At 46.7% G+C, this 19,284-nt stretch overlaps 2 protein-coding genes and 1 pseudogene across 5 annotated transcripts; all 3 read right to left on the bottom strand.

The window, feature by feature from the left end:
* Positions 1-699: 699 nt before the first annotated feature.
* Positions 700-3,233, bottom strand: LOC136520605 (UV-stimulated scaffold protein A homolog; annotated as a pseudogene).
* A 2,239-nt stretch (positions 3,234-5,472) lies between these two features.
* Positions 5,473-6,471, bottom strand: LOC136523308 (uncharacterized). The gene has a single exon (XM_066517030.1). The coding sequence runs from the start codon at positions 6,469-6,471 to the stop codon at positions 5,473-5,475; it is 999 nt and encodes a 332-aa protein (XP_066373127.1).
* Positions 6,472-7,609: 1,138 nt separating this feature from the next.
* On the bottom strand, positions 7,610-17,419 carry LOC136520679 (SPX domain-containing membrane protein OsI_21475-like). 4 transcript variants are annotated; one of them, XM_066514297.1, is made up of 12 exons: positions 14,041-16,093; positions 13,556-13,627; positions 13,092-13,212; positions 12,348-12,659; positions 12,098-12,202; positions 11,516-11,973; positions 10,798-11,099; positions 10,464-10,648; positions 9,838-10,028; positions 9,359-9,492; positions 9,062-9,281; positions 7,610-7,805 (listed from the first exon to the last, which is right to left on the bottom strand). In XM_066514297.1, exons 2-12 carry the CDS (start codon positions 13,606-13,608, stop codon positions 7,787-7,789), a joined length of 2,100 nt encoding a protein of 699 aa, XP_066370394.1. In that variant the 5' UTR covers positions 13,609-13,627; positions 14,041-16,093; the 3' UTR covers positions 7,610-7,786. The 4 variants fall into 4 exon arrangements, with proteins under 4 accessions (XP_066370394.1, XP_066370393.1, XP_066370392.1 ...); XM_066514296.1 differs by lacking the exons at positions 7,610-7,805; positions 14,041-16,093 and adding an exon at positions 17,315-17,419 and having other exon boundaries at positions 8,966-9,281; XM_066514295.1 differs by lacking the exon at positions 7,610-7,805 and having other exon boundaries at positions 8,966-9,281.
* Between the last annotated feature and the right edge of the window lie 1,865 nt (positions 17,420-19,284).

The following is a 19,284-nucleotide window of genomic DNA, read 5'->3' as shown; positions in this document are numbered from 1 at the left end:
TGCAACTCTTCTCCATCCTCACTTCTTCTCCATCCTCACTCCCTCCTCTCTTCCTTCCGGTTCCAATCCAAGCTGTCCGTCCGTGCATACATACAGGACGATTATATGGACAACTAGACCGATAAAAGGTCAATTAATCGTTCTTATCGTCGATTAATCGTCCTGATCGTCCATATCGGTACCAGGGCGATTAGCAACGATTAACCGATTCAATAACATTGGAGGTGAAAGGATAACGTCGTGCCACAACGCATTTTCTTGGTCGCAGTTCTACGGACAGTGGTATGATGTAATGGGTGTTGCGCTACCCTTGTTCATGTGCTGCATCAAAGAAAGTACGTGTTGACCATGTAAAGGAATGTGTTCACCAGGTTCAGCATAAGGGAAATGAAATGGTATTTCTGATTTTCTCTGTCTTCCTCTCCTGCAGTGCTAGGAGACTCCTCATGCTTCATTACCAGGTTATCAATTTGTTCAGTAAATGCACGTAAGATAATTCAAAATCGGAAAGAAAAGGTAAGCCACTGAATGAATTGGAAGTTGATAACGAGGAGTCATTGAGTGCCTGCTGTTCAATCCATTGCCTATTTGATTACTTGGTACGTGTGGAGTACATCTTAACAGGGCACGGTTTACAGGTTTTACAAACAAGTTCACTTTGAAATGCAATAGTACCAGTTCGAAAAGACACAGTAAGACTGAACACTGGGAAATGTACAAGGAATTTATCCTGCCAACTGTACAAGAACAGAATATCAGAAAACATACTCACAGTTTTGTGCTGATCTAGGTAGCAACAGAATGCGTATTATTTAGCTGATAATTATGAACCAATAAACACATTGATTTCATTCCTATCGTGTTTATCCAGTCTATACAAGAACAACTCAACTGCTTCTGCTACCACTGATTTGGAAATGCTTCCCTGTAGCTCATATCTTCATTATGAGAAACCTCCCTTATTGTGGCATCTGTGGCTCGAGCGTTCAGAAGCCTCTCTGCAATTCTGTCTTTGGTGGTAACTTTCTTTTTCAGCATTGATGCCAGCGTTGGTGCCTTTGCCTTACCTCGGCGTCCTCGTCGACCCTGTGCTTCTGGAGGCTGCTCATAGGCTGCCGCAGAACGGGAAGTTGAAGCAAGAGCTGCATCTCGCAGAACATCTTCATTGTGCTGACGGATTCTTGCGCGTTGGGCCCTTTCCTGTGCCTTGCGATCCATTTCTCTTTTCCTGGCATTTTTAATTGCTTGTCTTGCTAACTGCTCTGCAGTAATTTTACCTAGATCACGAGTTCCAGCTATGTCACCATAATCATTATTGATACCTGTCATTCTTGAAGAGGTTTCCTCCATATAATCACCATCACTGTTTCCATTAAGATCATTTGAGTGTCCTCCTATGTCTAAGTGCTCAACAGGATTTACTTCTGCATCAGAACTACCACTGTTCTGCTCAACTGGATTTCCTTCTGCGTCACGTGGGACAATCAGTCCATGGAAAGGACATACCTTAAGATCCCTTCTCTGGCAAAGTCCTCCTCATGACATGGTAGGATCTCAACTGGGGCTTCTCTATAAATTGAGCAATGAACATTCAACTCTGCAATCTTTGCTGCAGGCATAGTGGCATCATTATCCACTCTTCCCCAATGACTCTCGACCTCAAGCCCCCTCTGGTTTACGTGTACATCCCCACTTGAGCCCCAGCAATCCAAGACAGAGCTCCATGGCAGCACAGGGGCTTTAGCAAAGAGCTCTGATTTTTCTGGATCAAGATTTCTCGTTCCATTAGCTGCAACTGGTGCCTTGCCAATGTCAGACACTCCACCCACCACCCCCTTCCCCTTCCCTGTGTCCTTGCTAGTGCTCGCAACATCTAAGCTGCTCAGGACTCCGGCACGATTTGGTGCCTCTATGTTTCCCTCCACCCAAAACTCATTGTCCTCTTCCTCTTGGTTACCCTTCCGCCTATGAACATTATCAAAGTCAAGACCAAGCTCATTGCAACGATCTCTCACAGCCCTTATCTCATTCTTAACATCAATGAAATCCTTCAATGCAGTATCTCGGAAACGGTTGTCTGGAAGGTTGACCCTCACAAGCACAGTTATCCACTCCTGTATTGTGACCAAATGCTTTGACACAAGCAACCGGTGTGCTTCCCTCAGTGCATCAAAAACTGCCTCATTCTCCTTAGTCTCAGGCACCCACTCCCCAGCCATCAAAGATGCCATTCTAATGCTCCGCATTGACAAGGACGCAATCTCCTCCTCCGCATCCTCGTCATTCACATAACCCTCAAATTTCTTATATTCAGCACGGATCATCTCCAATCCATTGCGAATCTCGTCCATCGTGGACCGAATTTCCTCCTTGATTGACGCAAGATTTTCACGCAATTGCTCAACCTTGGCAGCATAGATCTCCTGCATGCGAGCCTCACGAGCTGCACGAGCATCTACGGTGGCCCGTAGACCAGAGACATGGACGCGTGCGGACTCCTTGAGGTACTCGACGGCCAGGCGGAGCTGGCGGTAGTGTGCACCAAAGAGATGGTGCCAGCGCTCGAGAGCCTGGACGGCGGACTTCCGGAGTAAGGCAGCGGACGCGGTCGGCGGCGGGAGCGGGTTTGCTCGGCAGAACCCGACGGCGAGCGGGAGGAAGCCGTCGAGCGAGTCAGCAAGGAGGGAGCGGAAGAGCTTGGAGCGCATGAAGAGCTCGTCGGCGATGCTGAAGGCGAGCAGCCGCACCTGCACCGAGGAGGGGATCACAGCGTTAGGGTTTGGTGAGATTGGGGATTGGTGGTGCAGGGTGAAGGGAGGTGTTGGAAGGCTTACGCACGTGGGAGTGGGGCTTGGACATGAGGGAGAGGATGAGGCGGAAAGCGTCCCGGATGGCGGCATCGGAGGCACGGGCCGAGGATTTGATGGCGCGGAGGAGGACCGGGTCGATGGCGGGCGCCGTGGTGGAGGTGGCGCGCTCGATTAGGGACGCCATGGAGGAATCCGCCGCTGCCGAGGATGAGGAGGTGTTGGAACCCAGCTCAGATTTGGCCGCTGGGCGTGGCTGCGCCCGGCGCCTGGCGAAGGAGGAGGAGGCCGTCGGGCGCGGCATGGCGGCGATTCGCCGGGACAGGCGGACAAGAAGAAATCGTCGAAATCGAAAGCCGTGCTGGGCAGCTAGCCAGCTATGGGGATTTTGGACCAGATTTCCTCCCTGGCTTGTGGGCCCGAGCCGGATTGATGTCGGTTCATTTGATGGTAGCATATGCCCATTTTCAGAGTGACTTCAATCGCCCACGAGAAAATCTTTCTCCGGGGCTTTCAGTTGATATATCCTTGCTAAGTTTAGTTTCGATTCAGTCCCGTTCGTACATACCTAACGGAAAGTCATCAAAAGATGTCACGACTATAGGTCCGTTTGAGATTGTGAAGGCCAAACCCCAATGCTCCAGCCTGGGTGGTGGCCTCATTATGCCATATCATATAAGAAATGCCGTAGAGAAGAGCGATAAAAAAGTAGTAGCCTGCAGAACGACAATAGTTCTTGCAGAGACACCGAATGCATCAGGAGAGAGAGTGTTGGCTTGTGAGAGGGAGAGAAAAGAATTGTTGCAGTTTTGTTTGAGCATGGGCAGAAGTTGTGGTCCAGCACATGGGTGACTATGCTGTGAGCTTGAAAGTTAGGCCTTGTTTAGTTCCACCTCAATTTCTAAAAAGTTGCTACAGTACCTATCACATCGAATGTTTGCGGCCCGTGCATGGAGCATTAAATGTAGACGAAAAGAAAAACTAATTGCACAGTTTGGTGGGAAATTGCGAGACGAACGTTTTGAGCCTAATTAGTCCATGTTTGAACACTATTTACCAAATAAAAACGAACGTGCTACAGTAGCCCCAAAATCCAAATTCACCCAACTAAACAAGGCCTTAGGATGTTGTCTAAGATGCATTTTGATTATGTGTGAATGAGACCACTATAGTTATATGCTTTTTTTTCTCGAATACGCAAAAGATTTGCGTACCATTCTAATTAAGAAGAAAAGGGGTTTAACCATACACACGACACGCTTCTAATAAGCGTCCTAGGAGGTCTTACAATTTAACTGGACCTGCCTAGTAGACTGTTTCAAACTTGGATATTACATAAAAGTAAACAACCGAACTACGAGCCGCGCAGTAACCAACGTAGCTGTGCGTCTCCGCTAATGGCCGCGCGACTCTGCTCCGTCATCCGAGAAGAGCCTTGTACCAATCGTAGCAGTGGCCGCCGGGAACAGCTTGTCCAGTGCTTCCACTTCGCTCGACGTCCAGTTCCTTGCGAAAAAATCGTCGTAAGCTCTCTTGGACGCGGATGAGATTGGACCTGCCGGCGGTGCAAAGCCCATCTTCCGCATGAGGAGCAACTCACCCCGCTTGGAGATCGGAATGTGCGCCAGCGGCTGAGCGGCAATCCGTCTGCTCCGCTTTGGCATGGGTTGCCCTCTGGTTGGCACCTTCTGCCTGGGTGGGCTGGCGATCAGAGGCGGCATTCGCTCGAGCTGCACCTCCTCAGTGAACCGTGCGAGCCGTCGTGCAGCCTCGCGTGGTGTGGGCATCGCGTCGCTGAGGGTGGTGCAACCCTCTGCGACGCCGGGTGCTCCCGCTCATGGTGGCGTGAGTTGTGTCGTCCCCTGCCCTGGCGACGTCAGTGACAGGTCTGTCGTCCACTGAGCAGTCGCCGTCGGGGAACAGGTGTCCGCCACCGGTGCCTCAACCTCCTGCGGGGCTATCGTAGCAGACAGACACTCAGGTGTTGCTGCTCTCATTGGCTGGCTCACGACGAGCGAGGCGGCGAGCTCCTCCAGCATCGGGTCGAAAGAGATGACCAATGCGGGGGGGGCCCGCCCTCGCGCATAGCGCCATTGCCACCGGATCTGGCTCGGGGAAGCTTAGTGTAGCAGTATAAGTAGGTGCCTTGCCAGCGTGGTCGTCAGGCGCACCCGTGCCGATCTCCTTCGGCTTATTCATCCGTCGCCGCTGTTGTCGTCGTCTCCCACCGGCGCCTCCCACGGCCCCCGGTGCGGTATCCCTCGCACCGCTACGCGGCGCGTGCTGGGAGGACGTAGGGTCGACGCGAGCAGAATACCGAGGCAGGTCGGCACCCACCGCCGCCGAGGTCGAAGCAGTCCTTCGCCTGCAGTCCTTGACGATGTGCCCGAATCCACGACAGCGCAGGCAACGCCGTGGCAACCGACAAGTCGCTACTCGGTGCGAGTAGGAGAGGCAGTTGAAGCATCTGCCGGGATCTTGTTGACCTGCGGGAGTTGCCCCTGGCTGGGGCACGGCTCCGTCGAGGCAGCAGTATTAGATCCAGAGACCTGCTGGGGGAGAATTTCCCGCCACCCATCGGTGTTGGGGGCGGAGATCCGTCTACGACGGCCGAGGCGTTGGCGGGCAGGGACACGGCCGTCCACTGGCCGCACAGGCAAGCCGTTCACCAACTGCGGGCGTGGTCGGCTGCGCTTCCTCCGCCTACGGCCATGTCCCTGACGGCCCCGCTCAGCAGCAGCACAGCCACGCAAAGGCCCTGCTCCGCGGCGCCCCAAAGCTGCGGCTGAACGAGTGTGGCGGCGCACGGGGGACGGTGAGGCCGGCATCGCCGGGCGACGAGCGGCCTCCAGGTATGTCGCGGGTTCATCGTCATCGGTGTCCTCGTCGTCGTCGTCCGCCCTCCCGAAGAGCATCCGTGGAAGAACGGTGCCGCGGCCGGCGAGAGGGAGGAGCCTGAGGCGCCCAGCGACGCCGTGACGGTACCCCCGGGCCCGGCCGTGGCCGCGGTATTGCTCGCATCCATCCCCAGCGGTGGAGGGGACGCAGCGTCATAGGTGACCCCCTTGGGCGGCAGCGGCGCGGCCGTGGTGGTTGTCGTGGCAGCGTCCTCGCCCCGGGAGGCGCTCGCGCGGTCCCCGCGGGAGGAGGCGGCGGTGGACCGGCCGTTGCAGTGGCGGTCACGGTGGCTGCCTCCGGGGTCAGTGTCGGCGGCGGCGCAGGTGGCCGCGGAGGGGCCGTGGATCCCGCAAGGGCGGGCTCGACGCCGGTGGTGGCTGCTGCAGTGGTGCCCGACATCATCGTCGCGCGTGGATGTAGTGGCGACGGAGCCCGACCTCGACGGTTGCGGCAGCGTGGAGGGCCGCGGAGGGGCCGAAGCGCCGGATCCAGTGGGAACGGGCTCGGATCCGCCATCGGCAGCGGCGGCGGCAGTTCCCGACGCCGGCATCCGCACGGGCGGCCACGGATCCCGCGGAGGCGCCAGAACGCCAGATCCGGCCACATCCTTGGTGGGGAGGATAGGGGAGGAGGTGGGGGAGGAGGAGGGGGAGGGGGAGGGGAGGGCAGGGGGCGCCGACGCCTGGGAGGCGGCCGGCGCCGCCGGCGGCGGCGGGTGGGAGGCCGTCAGGTCAGGCCGTCGGGTGGGAGACACCTCTGCTATCATAGTTTGGTCATGCTCTAATAGCACAAAAAAAAGGTCAGAGGAGGTTGGATAAGGACTTAGGAATTTGCTGGACCATCGGAAGTGTAGGAAGTCAGTTGCCCTACATTAGAAGTTCCACATATATCGGAAATTCTGACGTGTGTTCCGGGGGCTGCCTGGTGGGGTCTTTCCGGATAAAAAATGCTATTTTTGGGTCTAAACTTATGATTTTGGGGGAAAGATTTGTAGAGGCAACTATATTTCGAGCTAAAAATCAATTACCAGAGGTGCCTCCGGCTTCCGGTCGCCTTTAACATTCTGATTTGTAGAGGCGAAAAATTATATAACCTTTTTCTAGTAGTGATGCGTGTTGTTTGAGATTTTAGAGGCAACTGAAACTAGCTGTTGTTGATGATCATCATTGACACGCAGATGCGAAAATTATAGGCGGCTAAGCCATCCGCCTCTATAGAACCTTTTTGTAGTAGCGATGCATGTTGTTTGAGATTTTAGACCCATCTGAAACTATATGTTGATGATCATCATTGGCCTATTGCGTGCCAGTAAGGGTGCTTATCATATGGCGACAAGGACTTGTCCATGGAAGTCATTGTTTGAATTATTGAATGTTACTTCAATACGAACTTGTCCACGGGGGTCATTGTTTGAATTATTGTAATTTTAGTAGGACATATTTCAAAAGGAGGGACCATTGTCTAAATTGTTGAAATTTAAATTTTAATAGGACATTCAAAAAGAGGGACCATTGTCTAAATTGTTGAAATTTAAACAGTGAAAAAATTAAAGTGGAGACATGTCTAAATTATTAAAATTTCAATAAGACAGCTGACTATTTGCTTAGTATAAATTGCAATTTTCCCCTAATTATTATACCAGTGTTCTAACTTATTAACTTTTCCATGACTATTGGAATAACACTTCGATTTCTTTATTTTTTCCATGCATGGTTGAAATTTTAACTGACTTTTGCCCTAATTTAAACCAATTCATACTCTCGTAATGGTGATACCAGACTCCATTCTCAAAATCATCTCGCAACGGCGACCAGACCAGTCGAGAGTACCATTATTTGGACATGTATACGCTGAAGATAACGGCAAGGATAAAAGCGATCAAAATTTTGCAGGGCAAGGCCAGGTTCAGTAGCTGCAATCGATTTATCACTTTACAGCAATCAAATCGACGCACTTATAATAATAATAATAACAATATTACACCAGCCCCTTCGGGCAATGGCAATGGCGGTCTCCCAGCTGCCTTGATTTGCGCCAATATGGAACGAATCATGATGACATAAATACATTGTCAACCTTCATCAGAAAAGTGAGTTATACCAGTGGCGAAGCTACGTTCATCCATTGGGTCGGCCGACACCGACGATTTCCAGCCGGCTTCTGGTATTGTAGTAAATTTTCACCACCGTAGACCTCAGTAAAAAAAAAACTGCGACCCCGGCAGCCTGCTAGTCCTGCGTGGTAGCTCTGTCCGGCCCATTGACCAAGTCTACACGCACATGCAAACACGCACATGCAACAATTATGCAAGGAGCTTGCACGTGCAGGCTAATAAGCCCACCCTGAAGGCCCATTTTTCACTTCATGAACCCTACGTCCGAGTCTACAGGCATCAACCCAAAAGTCAAAACGTCGTCTCCGAGTCTCCAATGGTAACGCCTTGTTTAGTTCCAAAAAGTTTTCCCAAAAAATGCTAAAGTAGCCATCACATCGAATCTTGCGATACGTGCATGGAGCATTAAATGTAGACAAAAAAAAACTAATTGCACACTTTGGTTGGAAATCGTGAGACGAACGTTTTGAGCCTAATTAGTCCATGATTGAATACTAATTGCTAAATAAAAACGAAAGTGCTACAGTAGCCAAATTCTCAAATTTCGCCCAACTAAACAAGGTCTAACTCACCCTTCCCCATCTCAAATCCACCTGCATCTGGTGGCCACGACGATCGACAGGTCGCGACTCGCCAGGGTCGGCGCCCGGTTGATGCCGGTGATACCGCGATATGCTCTCTGATCCTTACTCTCAAGCACCTGGAGGAGGTACATCAAATAACTTGATTCTACAATTGATAACTATAATGATCTATTTTCTTGATTTATCACATTGATGTCTCTTATCTGCACTTTATTGATTTATCAAGTCTAAATTGTAAGGTCTTTGGGTAATTGGGTTTTCTTTTATCTTTCAGTTATATAATCTAAAGTTCTAAAATCTTAATTCAGAGATATAAGATTCTATTGTTTGTGTTGTAGCAAAGAAACGTGCTTTTTTCATTCTACATTCTATCAAGATGCACATTTGGAACGATTCTTGAAAAGAAAATTACCCCCACCCAATAATAACTAAAAAATGATGGAGATATTTCAAGAGCAAGAAGAGATGGTACCGCATCAAATACAAATCATACTTTCTAGCCACAATTCCAATCGATGATTGGGATTATTTTGCTATAATGTTATTTTACATTTGTTGATATTATGTATGGTATTGTATTATCGCAACCTTAATGTTAATACTATGGGTTTGTGCTGACCCCGGCGAGGATTAATCCTGGCTTCGCCCCTGAGTTATACGTCAGGAAGGTGCAGGCAATGGACGCAACACATATCACCAGGGATGGTAGCAGGGTGACGTTGAGGAGCATCCCCACGCCCAGGTACCCTGCCGCGGTGATGGTGCAGTCGGCGACCACCCTCGCCAGGGTCCCAGCCTCCGTCGAGAGGAGACCACCGTTGTATGTGCCACGGGAGAGGCGGGACGACATCACGCTTGATAGGAGGGAAAGGTTCACGCCTGCGTTTGCCAATAAGATCAGAGGTTTGGTTCAATGCCAAGGAGAAACATACTTTAAAAAATGTATTTTTGTTTACCTTCAAGAACTTCTGCAGAAACAAATGTGACAAGTGCTGAGACAACATACTGGACAACAGAGTATGTACTCGTAACTTTGAAGCTGAAAATAATGCCTACTAGCAACGTAATTTGAGATACCATGAGGAGTTGCCTGGCAAAAACATCAACAAATTGTTAAGGCAGAGTTGTAGGTTTCCCTCGAAAAATACAAAAAAGGGCAGAGTTCTAGGTGTCTACGTAACAGTAGTGAGAGAATTGTCCGTTGGTCACTGACCAATAGTAATATGCTCCCTCCGTTCCAAATTATAAATCGCTTTGATTTTTTTTGGTACATCTATTTTGCTATGCATCTAGATATAATAATATGTTTAGATACGTAGTAAAATGGATGAACCAAAAAAGTCAAAACAACTTATAATTTGGAATGGAGGGATTACCCAATAAAACGAAAAGGTCATAAGCCATGCTTGTACTGAGGCATGAAAAATCCACAAACCTGTCCTCAAACATGTTGCTGATGTATGTTCCAACAACAGCATTAACAGGAAGGACTGTCAACCCAAGGATTGCTAGAAATATTGCCACTGCGCTTGTATTCCAACTGAAATAGTGATTGGTGATAACACTTGACTCTGAAAGCAAAATCTCCATTGCGTATTTAAGCATGAAGTATATCAACAACTGGACCTGTATGAGCAAAGTACAACTGAGTCAAGACGTCCAGAAGTAGAAGATTACAACAGCATAACATCGTGCTTTGCTTGAATGAGGTGGTCGAAATTCGAAAACCCTCACATGGGTATGGGGAAGACAAAAGGTTTTTCTTTGATCCTCAAATATAGCATGTAACCTCAATTTTCTAGTGGCTTTAGTTTCTTTTTGAAACAAATTAGAGTTCCCAACCCCTTGCCATTATCTAATGTAAGGAAAACTTGTGTAGGGAACCTTTAGAAATCAAAAGCTATATAGGCCGTCTAAAGTGCAAGAACTAGTGAAACTGAAACATATCTAGCTTATTTCCAATCCCTCAGTAATTTACTGGGATTCAAATAAACACTCAGGAAAATAAGTAGAGTAGCTAACCAAGAGAAGCGGTTATTTGGCGTAACAACACCCTGATACCTTTACTGACGGGGTAAGCAATCGGTATGCTGAGCCAATTGATGTTGCAGGTTTGCGAGAGTCATCTGCAGCTTCTTCACTGTCATCAACTTCTTCATCTTCATCTTCATTTTGTTTATCTACGGAATCCGTGAGCAGAGGCTGTGCAAGTCCATTCTCTAGTCGTCCAATATCAACTGTTTGTGCTGTAACCAAGATAAACATACAATTAAATCACAAGAGAATGGATCATATCATCAGACACCTTCCTGAATTAGTGGATCAGAAAATTCTACTTAAAAGTGAACAACATAGAGTAATGAAAGGCAATTAACACATCAGATTTTGGACTTACCAGAAGCAGGATTTTGTGGGGCTTCATTCACTTCGGTAGCACGGTTCGGTTCTTTGAATGAGACCCATAGCCAAATCAAATACAATAGCCATGCAACTGCCATCACCCAACCAGGTAGAGTCGATTGATTGAAAGTAACCATGTAGACCTTGAATTTCCACTGAAGTAAACCAGCGAGAGCTGGCCCACAGGCCATGCCAAGTGCACTTGCGCTAACAAATCCTGCCGATGCTTGCATGCGTATTCTTGCAGGGACACAATCACTAATGTATCGGCGATTGAGAGCTCTTGCAGAACCCATCCTGTATCAAAATACTGAAAACATTAGAACATGAAAACATAGAGCAGTTCTGAAAAGATGTAAACACAAAATCAGTGTTGAAAGCCAAGTGAAATATTTAGTGCAAGATTCTTTTTTTCATTAAAAAAGGTCATAAGAAATCACACTATTTGAGATCTTTACAATTGTATCCTAATATTCAGCACTAGTATGAAAGAGTACACTTGCTACTTAACAAATCAATTCTGGAAATGAAGGACACAGGCTACTGAAGAAAGAAGAAACCATTTTCCTTCTGTTCAATCTCCACTATAACTTACAATTAACCATTAGACCAAAGCCCTTATGCAAGAAAGGATATAGCCAAATAATCAGAAGCCCACTAGTCAAACTGTATAGTTGAAGTTCTCGACTGTGATTCTGTGCCAGGATACTTACCCACAGAGTAAACGTCCGATAATAAGGACTGTTAGGGACTTCATATCATATGCCATTGCATAGCATACATTCCCCAAGAACAAAACAATGCTACTGAAAACAAGCGGTTTGAAATATGACTTGTTGGACCATGCACTGAAGTAAACAGAGGAAAATATTTGTGCAACAGCCATTGAACCAATGACCACACCACAAACAGTAGAAGCGGCCCCAAGGCTCACTGAATAGTCATCTGCAGTTGGCACAATGATGTACGTGTTGACCATGTAAAGGAATGTGTTCACCAGGTTCAGCATAAGGGACATGAAATGGTATTTCTGATCTTCTATTTCTTCCTCTCCTACAGTGCTAGGAGACTCCTCATCCGCAATCATGGCATGTTGCCCCAAAAAGCGAAGAAAAATAGTTGACCTTGTCAACTTATCAACTGAGGAATTTATCATATCAATGATGGGGTCCTGCAGGGGATCAAAACCAAAAATGGTCAGCTGCAAGTCTCGAGTATAGCACCTACTCTACTGAATGAGCGGGAAAAAATTTCTTAAAATGATATCACATCAGTAGTTTACAAGAGAAATAAACCTTAAGAGCAGAAGATGGCTGATCATAAATAGATAAGTAGCTTCCTTGACGTTCTTGGAGTTCAGCAAGGTTACGTGATAAAGCTCCTACAACAGCTCCTACACCCTGGTTGCATAGAACAGGTAAGGTATACTGACGAGTTTCCATGGATTGTAAAGGCAAGGCCATAGCAAGAGGAGAACATATCAATCAAGTACAAATAAACTTGCAACAGATTTGAATGGTACTAAATCTGGAGTCAGTGCATTACCACATGCTTAAAGACCTGTTGCAGCTGAGAGTAAGGGTGATTTGATCTACTTGTCACATAGTAATCAGTAAATCTATAGCCGAAACGCTTATCAAACTTCTTCAAAATTTTCCGGATGCCAGTTGCATTAAGATCAACAAACTTGAGAAGTTTGATGAGGTCGATACCAACTTCCCTATAAGCTTCTCGTAACTCAGCAATGCCAGATATATCTGGCTGCTCTTGTAGTATTGCCCTTTGCTTTCCTAACTTCTCAATCCTGCTTGCCAATATTCCTTGTTGTTCCAACAGAAACAGGACAATTTTCTCTATCTGAGTAAACAGAGAATAAGAGATTAATACACTGACCCCAGTAGGCAGTAGGAACGATTGGATATAATTACTCACACCAATATCAACCCAAGAATGATGCCAGCTGAACTACAAATTATTGTACATGAATTATGTATCAAAGCTGCAACTTCAAAAAAAAAAGTATACAAAGTAAGTTTCTGAAGAAATTGTCAACTCTTCTTATAGTATTTATGTAGAATTGTATTTCTGAACTAGATATTTATATAAATAGCACCGTCTGGCTGAACATGCAAGTGCATACGGAGGTCAGATATGGATAATGCATGCTCACCATGTTGATGCTACAATCAGCAAGTTAAATATCCAGAGAGAAGCTAAAGTCTGCAAGTTAAAGCAGATCAGGGAGTTTGAACTGATGACTTTGCACAGATTTCTATTTAATAGCATTACCTGATCATCAAGCATCTTCGAGAAATCCTTCAGAACCCGACGATGATCTTTCTCACCCTGCTGGAGCTGCTGGCCATACTGTTTAACTTTCTTCTTCATCAACTTGTAATTAATATAATAACTGAAAACATTGACATGGAGACAACAGTCAAGCTTGGAAACTAAGGATACCAGCATGAAATGTTTTACACTGAGCATACTAAACAGAGACCAACAAAGCACGATGTGTCAAAACAGGCAGCATGGCCATGAATGCCATTACAAGGCAATCAAGGTTGAACAATGCCAATGCTTCATTACCAGGTTATCAATTTGTTCAGTACGCACGTAAGATAATTTAAATTCGAAAAGAAAAGGTAAGCCACTGAATGAATTGGAAGTTGATGCTATTCAACTTTATAGTAATATAGATTGGTTCACTGTAAAGTATAAACAGAATCTTATACAAATGTGAATAGTAGTACCCTCTCCATTCTGGAATTTGATCTGCCATCAATTTCTTCCCGAAGTTAACCATCTTGATTTTAAATACTAATCTGCCAATGAAAGTAGCATTGTGTCAGCAGCACAAACGGACAAAGGAAAAATATACTAGTGATAGTCGCTGAGATGTGAGTGCCATAAATAAAAAGAAATGAAAATGTCAACGAGCAAAGTTCTCTCGCTGGACATAAATTTTCAGTTTAGCGTAAAGTCAGCTGTAAAATTCAGTACCGCTTTACATGGGACAAAGCAACAGACATAATAAGGCAGCACAAGGAACCTACCACCCTAAGATGAGAAACGCCCAACACAAAAGCTACCAATAATCCCACGACAATATGAGTACAACCCATCTTGAGATGATCGCACCTGTGCACGCTTACTCCACATGGGAATAACCTAAAGCACCATCTATATCTATAGCAACAGAGCACTTAGATATCATTGTTAGCTAATCTATTGTTACCTTGTGTGAACACAGCAAGGGAAGGCGGCGCCGAAAATGCCCCCTGTTGTGATACTGTAGCCGCTGCAGGTGCAGGCGCCGCACGGCTCACCTGCAGCACTGTAGGCACATGCAGTGGCCGGCGCAGAGTCAGCCCTGTATGTTATCTAGTAACTGTTGCAGCAGGGCAGCTGTACTGAGACTAGATGGATAGAATTGTATAAATAGACTACCACGGCAACTCAGTAAAGAGAGTTCAGATTTGCCATCTCACAGACAGGGCTTCGGCCAACACTGGTGTCTTGTATTGTGCGTGCTTGCTCTGTTCTCCCTTCTTCTTCTAGCTCTAGACATAGTGAGTGGGACGGACAACGCCTACTCGTGGTCGGCACGGCTAGTGGGTGCTCGGCAACACTAGCGGGTGCTCAGCAAGACGGCTGAGTGGTTCACTCGCCTGAGCCGATGATCCTGTGGGCCAACAATCATTACCAACCAAAACAAGGCACAACCACAGCCTTATTATCCAGTCCTTCTGAAGAGAGAACCAATTATCGAGAACCACAGGGCGTACAACACAAGAAATGGAAGAATTCAGCATCTTGTGGGAATTGGTACAGGGCGTACAACTTAGTGATGAAACTGATTCAATAACCTGATGATGGATCGTACACAACCAAATCGGCATACAAGATGCAACTGCAAGGCACCTACTCAGATGGCAGCCAGCATAAAGTCTGGAAAGCATTCGCTGAGGGAAAGGTTAAATTCTTTGCTTGGGTTCTGCTATGAAGGAAAATCTTGACGGCCGACCTGCTATCGGCCAAGCATTGGCAAGGTCCAGCAACCTGCCCTTTATGTGACCAAAGCTACTTTGCAAGGGAGGTGTGGTTCCTGATTGGCAATTGGATGGGGTGGGGTGCCGGCTTTCTCTCAACAGTTGCAACGGATATCCAAGATTGGTGGAATCAAATTTTACAGCCATTGAAGGGCAAAGAGAAAAGATCGGCAGCGGCAGTGTTAATGTACGCGACCTGGAACTTATGGAAGGAGAGGAATCAGAGAATATTTGAATCCAAAGATTTGCGAGCAGATCAAGTCTTCGAGCTCATCAAGCAGGACATGTTGCTTCGGCGTCGGGAGTGTGCCACACCTCTCATTAGAGAAGACTTGCATCCCCTTAGCGCTGCACCGTTTAGTTGCTTTTATTACTGTGTGTCGAGTTCTTTTCATCAAACTATAATAGTTCGTAATTTGTAATCAGTAACCAGAACTTCTATTCTCTTCTTAATTGAAGGGCAGCCCTCTTGCCAATAAGTTCAAAAAAAATTATAGAGAACCACAAATAAACTTTGGCAAACACTATTTTTTTGTCACAATCTCCCAGTGCAAAAGACGACAAGTCACCAAAGTCCATTTTTTGTCTTACTGAATGACAACTTCTCAACCAATCATGTGATCGGTTACTCTTAATCTTTTTATTTGCATCAACTAGTGATGCACATGCAGCTGACAGTAGAAGAGTGAGCATAAAGGTCTCATGCAGCCATATTAAAATCTATAATCTGGAAAACACCCAAAGCAATTTGGGTACAGTGAAGGCTAGAACTACTGAAAAACTACAACCTTGATGATTGAAGTTGAAGTTCAGGCCAGATCTAAATTGGGTCCAAGCTACACCCGCACATAATCGCAGACCCCATCCTGAGACACCCTACCTCAAAATTCAATCAAATTGGCACTTGGGAGTGACAGTCAGGGACCTCTCGTAACAGTAAACAACATCCTACCAAAACAAACAAACCTGAAGCTGAAGCTGAAATTAAGGATAGAGGCAAAAACAAAATTCACAACTGGTTTCAGCTCTGGAAGACAGCAGGCATACGGAGTACGTCGACAGAGCACTAGGCTAGACGCGCGCGGCCTTACTGCTCAGGGTGGGCGTTCGGTTCTCGGTTCGGTTTCCTCGGTTATTGATGAAATTCGGTTCCTAGAAAACGGGAACCGATCGGTTCAAAAAAAATTTAGGAACCGAGCATTTCGGTTCTCGGTCATTTCGGTTCTAACCTAACTAACCGATTTTTTTTCAAAAGACCTCAAGATAACAATAAATATACGTGTTCTAAGGCAAATTTATGCAACACTATATTCATTTTTAATAATAACAATGTATAAGAAAACAATAGCAATATAGTAACACAAATATATAGCAGTTCAAATATAAAACACTACACATAAATCAAACATAATCCTACAAAATATAAGTAAGTGAAGTATAATTCATGTAATTCGGTTCTTTCGGTTAATCGAGAGTAGGAACCGAATTTTCTTCGGTTATTCCGGTTCCTCAATATCAGGAACCGAATAAGGAACCGAATTTTTCGGTTCCGATTCTTTCGGTTTCGGTTCCAGTTCTTTCGATTCAGTTTTCGGTTATCGATTAAATTTGCCCAATTTGCCCAGGGCTACTTACCGCGTTGGTTTGGACCGAATCGATTTAGGCTGCTTCACTCTCCCAAAAATAATTTTACAATAAAAAAAGATTTATTAGAACCGAAAAAAAACCAGATGAAGAAAACTGTAAAAGAAACAAATAAAGTCAGAAATATCGGAGACAAAGTGAAAAAAGTCACAAGAAAAATGTCCGAACTATTGGGAGCTAAGTGAAAAAAATAACCACGACAAAAATCGTAACATACCGCCGAGAAAAATCGTTACAAAAATACACAAATATTTGGATGAGTCATGGGAGCTGCAAGATTCACGGACGCTGGAAAAATATTCGACCTCCCGTGCAGCCATGGACAGCTGGAGAAATATTCACCCCTCTCTAACACACGTTTACTGCTCTCATACACAACCCAAACCCCACCGCACAACATGCAGTCATGGGACCACGATACAAATAGGGAAAGTCTGCTCACTGCATGTATGTGTTCAGCCCATGTCTTTGTATTTTTGGTGACGGGTAGCTACCAACCGTGGGTGGTAGAATACCCCGTTTGTAGCACAATATTTTTGATAACAGAGTTTCAGCAGCAAAGGACCCATGGTATCAGACGATCCGCGCAGAAATCATCCCGGGGGCGCTGAAACTCCTCAACGCAGGTCGTTGTCGTCTAAATCATCCACAGAAGCCCACCGGCATCTCAGCGCAACCTACCCGCCGAAATTGAAGTACTGAACGAACCCAACGGCATACCAAAAAGGACGGCGAGAGATCACGGAATCACGGGCGAGCGGTGCTGAAAGGAAGGTGGGAAATCAGGAACTCACGGGCGGTGAGCCTCGTCGTTACCTAGGAGGATCGGACCGGAGAGCCGCGGGCGGCCGCGCTGGGCCAGAGGCGGGATGTGGAGGCGAGTGGCAGGGGAAGGGAAGGGGAGGCCGTCGGCAGGGATGGAGGGCGCGCGAGAGCGCCACGGGAGGCGGGTATTTATAGCGAGGCGAGCTGGAAGAGAGACGGACGCGGGGTGCAGCAGCCGTGAGCTGTGAGCCCCCGCCCCCGGCGAGGGGGATATTTAACTTGCTACTATTTTCATATATATCATCAGGAAACCATACCTCTGAGCCAGCCCTGGAGCGAGCCCAGCCAAAGCTCCCGTGTCTTTGTCAGTGATCTTTAGAAAAGTTTACTTTTAAGATAGAATTTATTATCAATGTGGTGATACTTATTACGCATAAGAAAAACTTGCTACTATTTTCATATATATCATCAGGAAGCCATACTTCTATAATATTTTTTTGTTCTGGAACAAAGGGCGTACTAGCGTAAAGTTATTCAATATCTCTGTATTTTTTTTTTGGAACCAAGGGAGTATTACATAAAAAAGAGCTCTCATCTCATTTTTCTAGGAGTTATTTTTTTTTTTAAAAACAACTTAGTTTATAGAAAATGGTATCTTATATCTCAAAATAAGTCTATTACTAAAACATATTCTACTATTCATCTAACAATGTTAATTATGTATTAGAAAACTATTAATAATCTATATATTTAATAAAACTCAGAAAAAAGATGACGAGATCAAGAAGAGACAAGCATCCTCCCTCGTCACGTGTACGGACATGGGACGCTTGCCATGCAGCGCAGTAGTAGTACATACACTCCTACATAAACTAGTTAAACCGCCTTGCTGACACAATGGAATCTGCAGCGACAGCGTCGCATGCCGCCATGTTCGTCTGCACCGTCCGCGCACACGAGTCCAAATCTATTTGTCTCGGGTTTTTGGCACGTTCCGAGACGTGTAACGGAACATTCGATCAGATCATGCACTGCACGCTCGGATCACGAAGTGTACATATTCCCTGGCTTCTCAGCAACATGGTTGCTCTGCGGGCGTCAATGCATGTTACCGGTATGAACATTACTCAATGCAGGAGATCAATCAGGCACCTACTCCCAGAGCAACCATCGTATTCGTATCAGATCAGCTTTCTGGAAGAACATCAAGCCGCTCGAGGAGTGTTTCTGTCTTACCTGCGTGCCCCGGCGTCCTGGAGACAGGCGGTGACCACATCTTGGCTTCCTGTCCGAGAGCGGTCCGGATTTGGGATTGTCTGCACACATGCATCACGGTCCCAGATGCAGATGAGGCAGCCTTGGCGCACTGGCTGCGAACTGCGTCTCTCCCTGCTCTAGTCAGACTCGACGCCGCCCTCGTCATTCCATGGAGTATCTGGATTAGTGGATTGCCAGGAATGCTAGTTCTCATCTTCAACACTGCAGATACCTCCACTCATGCCGTACGTCTTGAAAAAGATGAGCAAGTGTCTGATTGCTACCTGGATGTCATATATCCAGGAGTTTCTCAACCATTTGTAAATTGTAATCCCTCTGCTCTGCCTCACCCCCTCTGTAAGCTCTTTCACCCGGTATGCCGGGGCAGCACCCCTGTAAAAATCTCCCGAATTGATCGGGGGAAAAACAAAAGTGCGATCCGATCGTGGCCAGCCAAAAAGGAGGATGTCCCTACTACTGCTGTCCAATCCGTTGACTATCATGCCGAACCGGACACGCGGGTAGGCCTGGGGTGGCGTGGCGTGGCGTTCGGCGAGATGGGATCGGGGCGCTGTGGCTGACTGGCTGGACGCTCCGAACCCGCGCGGAGCCTGGCGCGCCCGTGGCGATCGAGACCTCGAGAGGATGGGACGGGACGGCACCTCGCCCGTTCGGCTGATATTTTTTTTTTTCTAGAGCAAGACTAATAATATAACCGGTTTGCTGATTGTAAGGTTGTTTGTAGTCTTTTCTTAGCCCACTTA

Source organism: Miscanthus floridulus, chromosome 18, assembly GCF_019320115.1.
Source record: "Miscanthus floridulus cultivar M001 chromosome 18, ASM1932011v1, whole genome shotgun sequence".
Taxonomy (NCBI): Eukaryota; Viridiplantae; Streptophyta; class Magnoliopsida; order Poales; family Poaceae; genus Miscanthus; species Miscanthus floridulus.
Note: the sequence above shows the minus strand (reverse complement) of the source record. Positions and strands in the feature narration are given on the sequence as shown.

Coding starts and splice junctions, on each gene's coding strand:
- LOC136523308 (XM_066517030.1), bottom strand. CDS start 6,471: ATGATAGCAGAGGTGTCTCCCACCCGACGGCCTGACCTGACGGCCTCC.
- LOC136520679 (XM_066514296.1), bottom strand. CDS start 13,608: ATGGTTAACTTCGGGAAGAAATTGATGGCAGATCAAATTCCAGAATGG. Junction 12,660..13,091: donor CGAAGATGCTTGATGATCAG/GTAATGCTATTA, acceptor CTGTTTACTCAG/ATAGAGAAAATTGTCCTGTT. Junction 9,282..9,358: donor TTCTGCAGAAGTTCTTGAAG/GTAAACAAAAAT, acceptor TGGCAAACGCAG/GCGTGAACCTTTCCCTCCTA.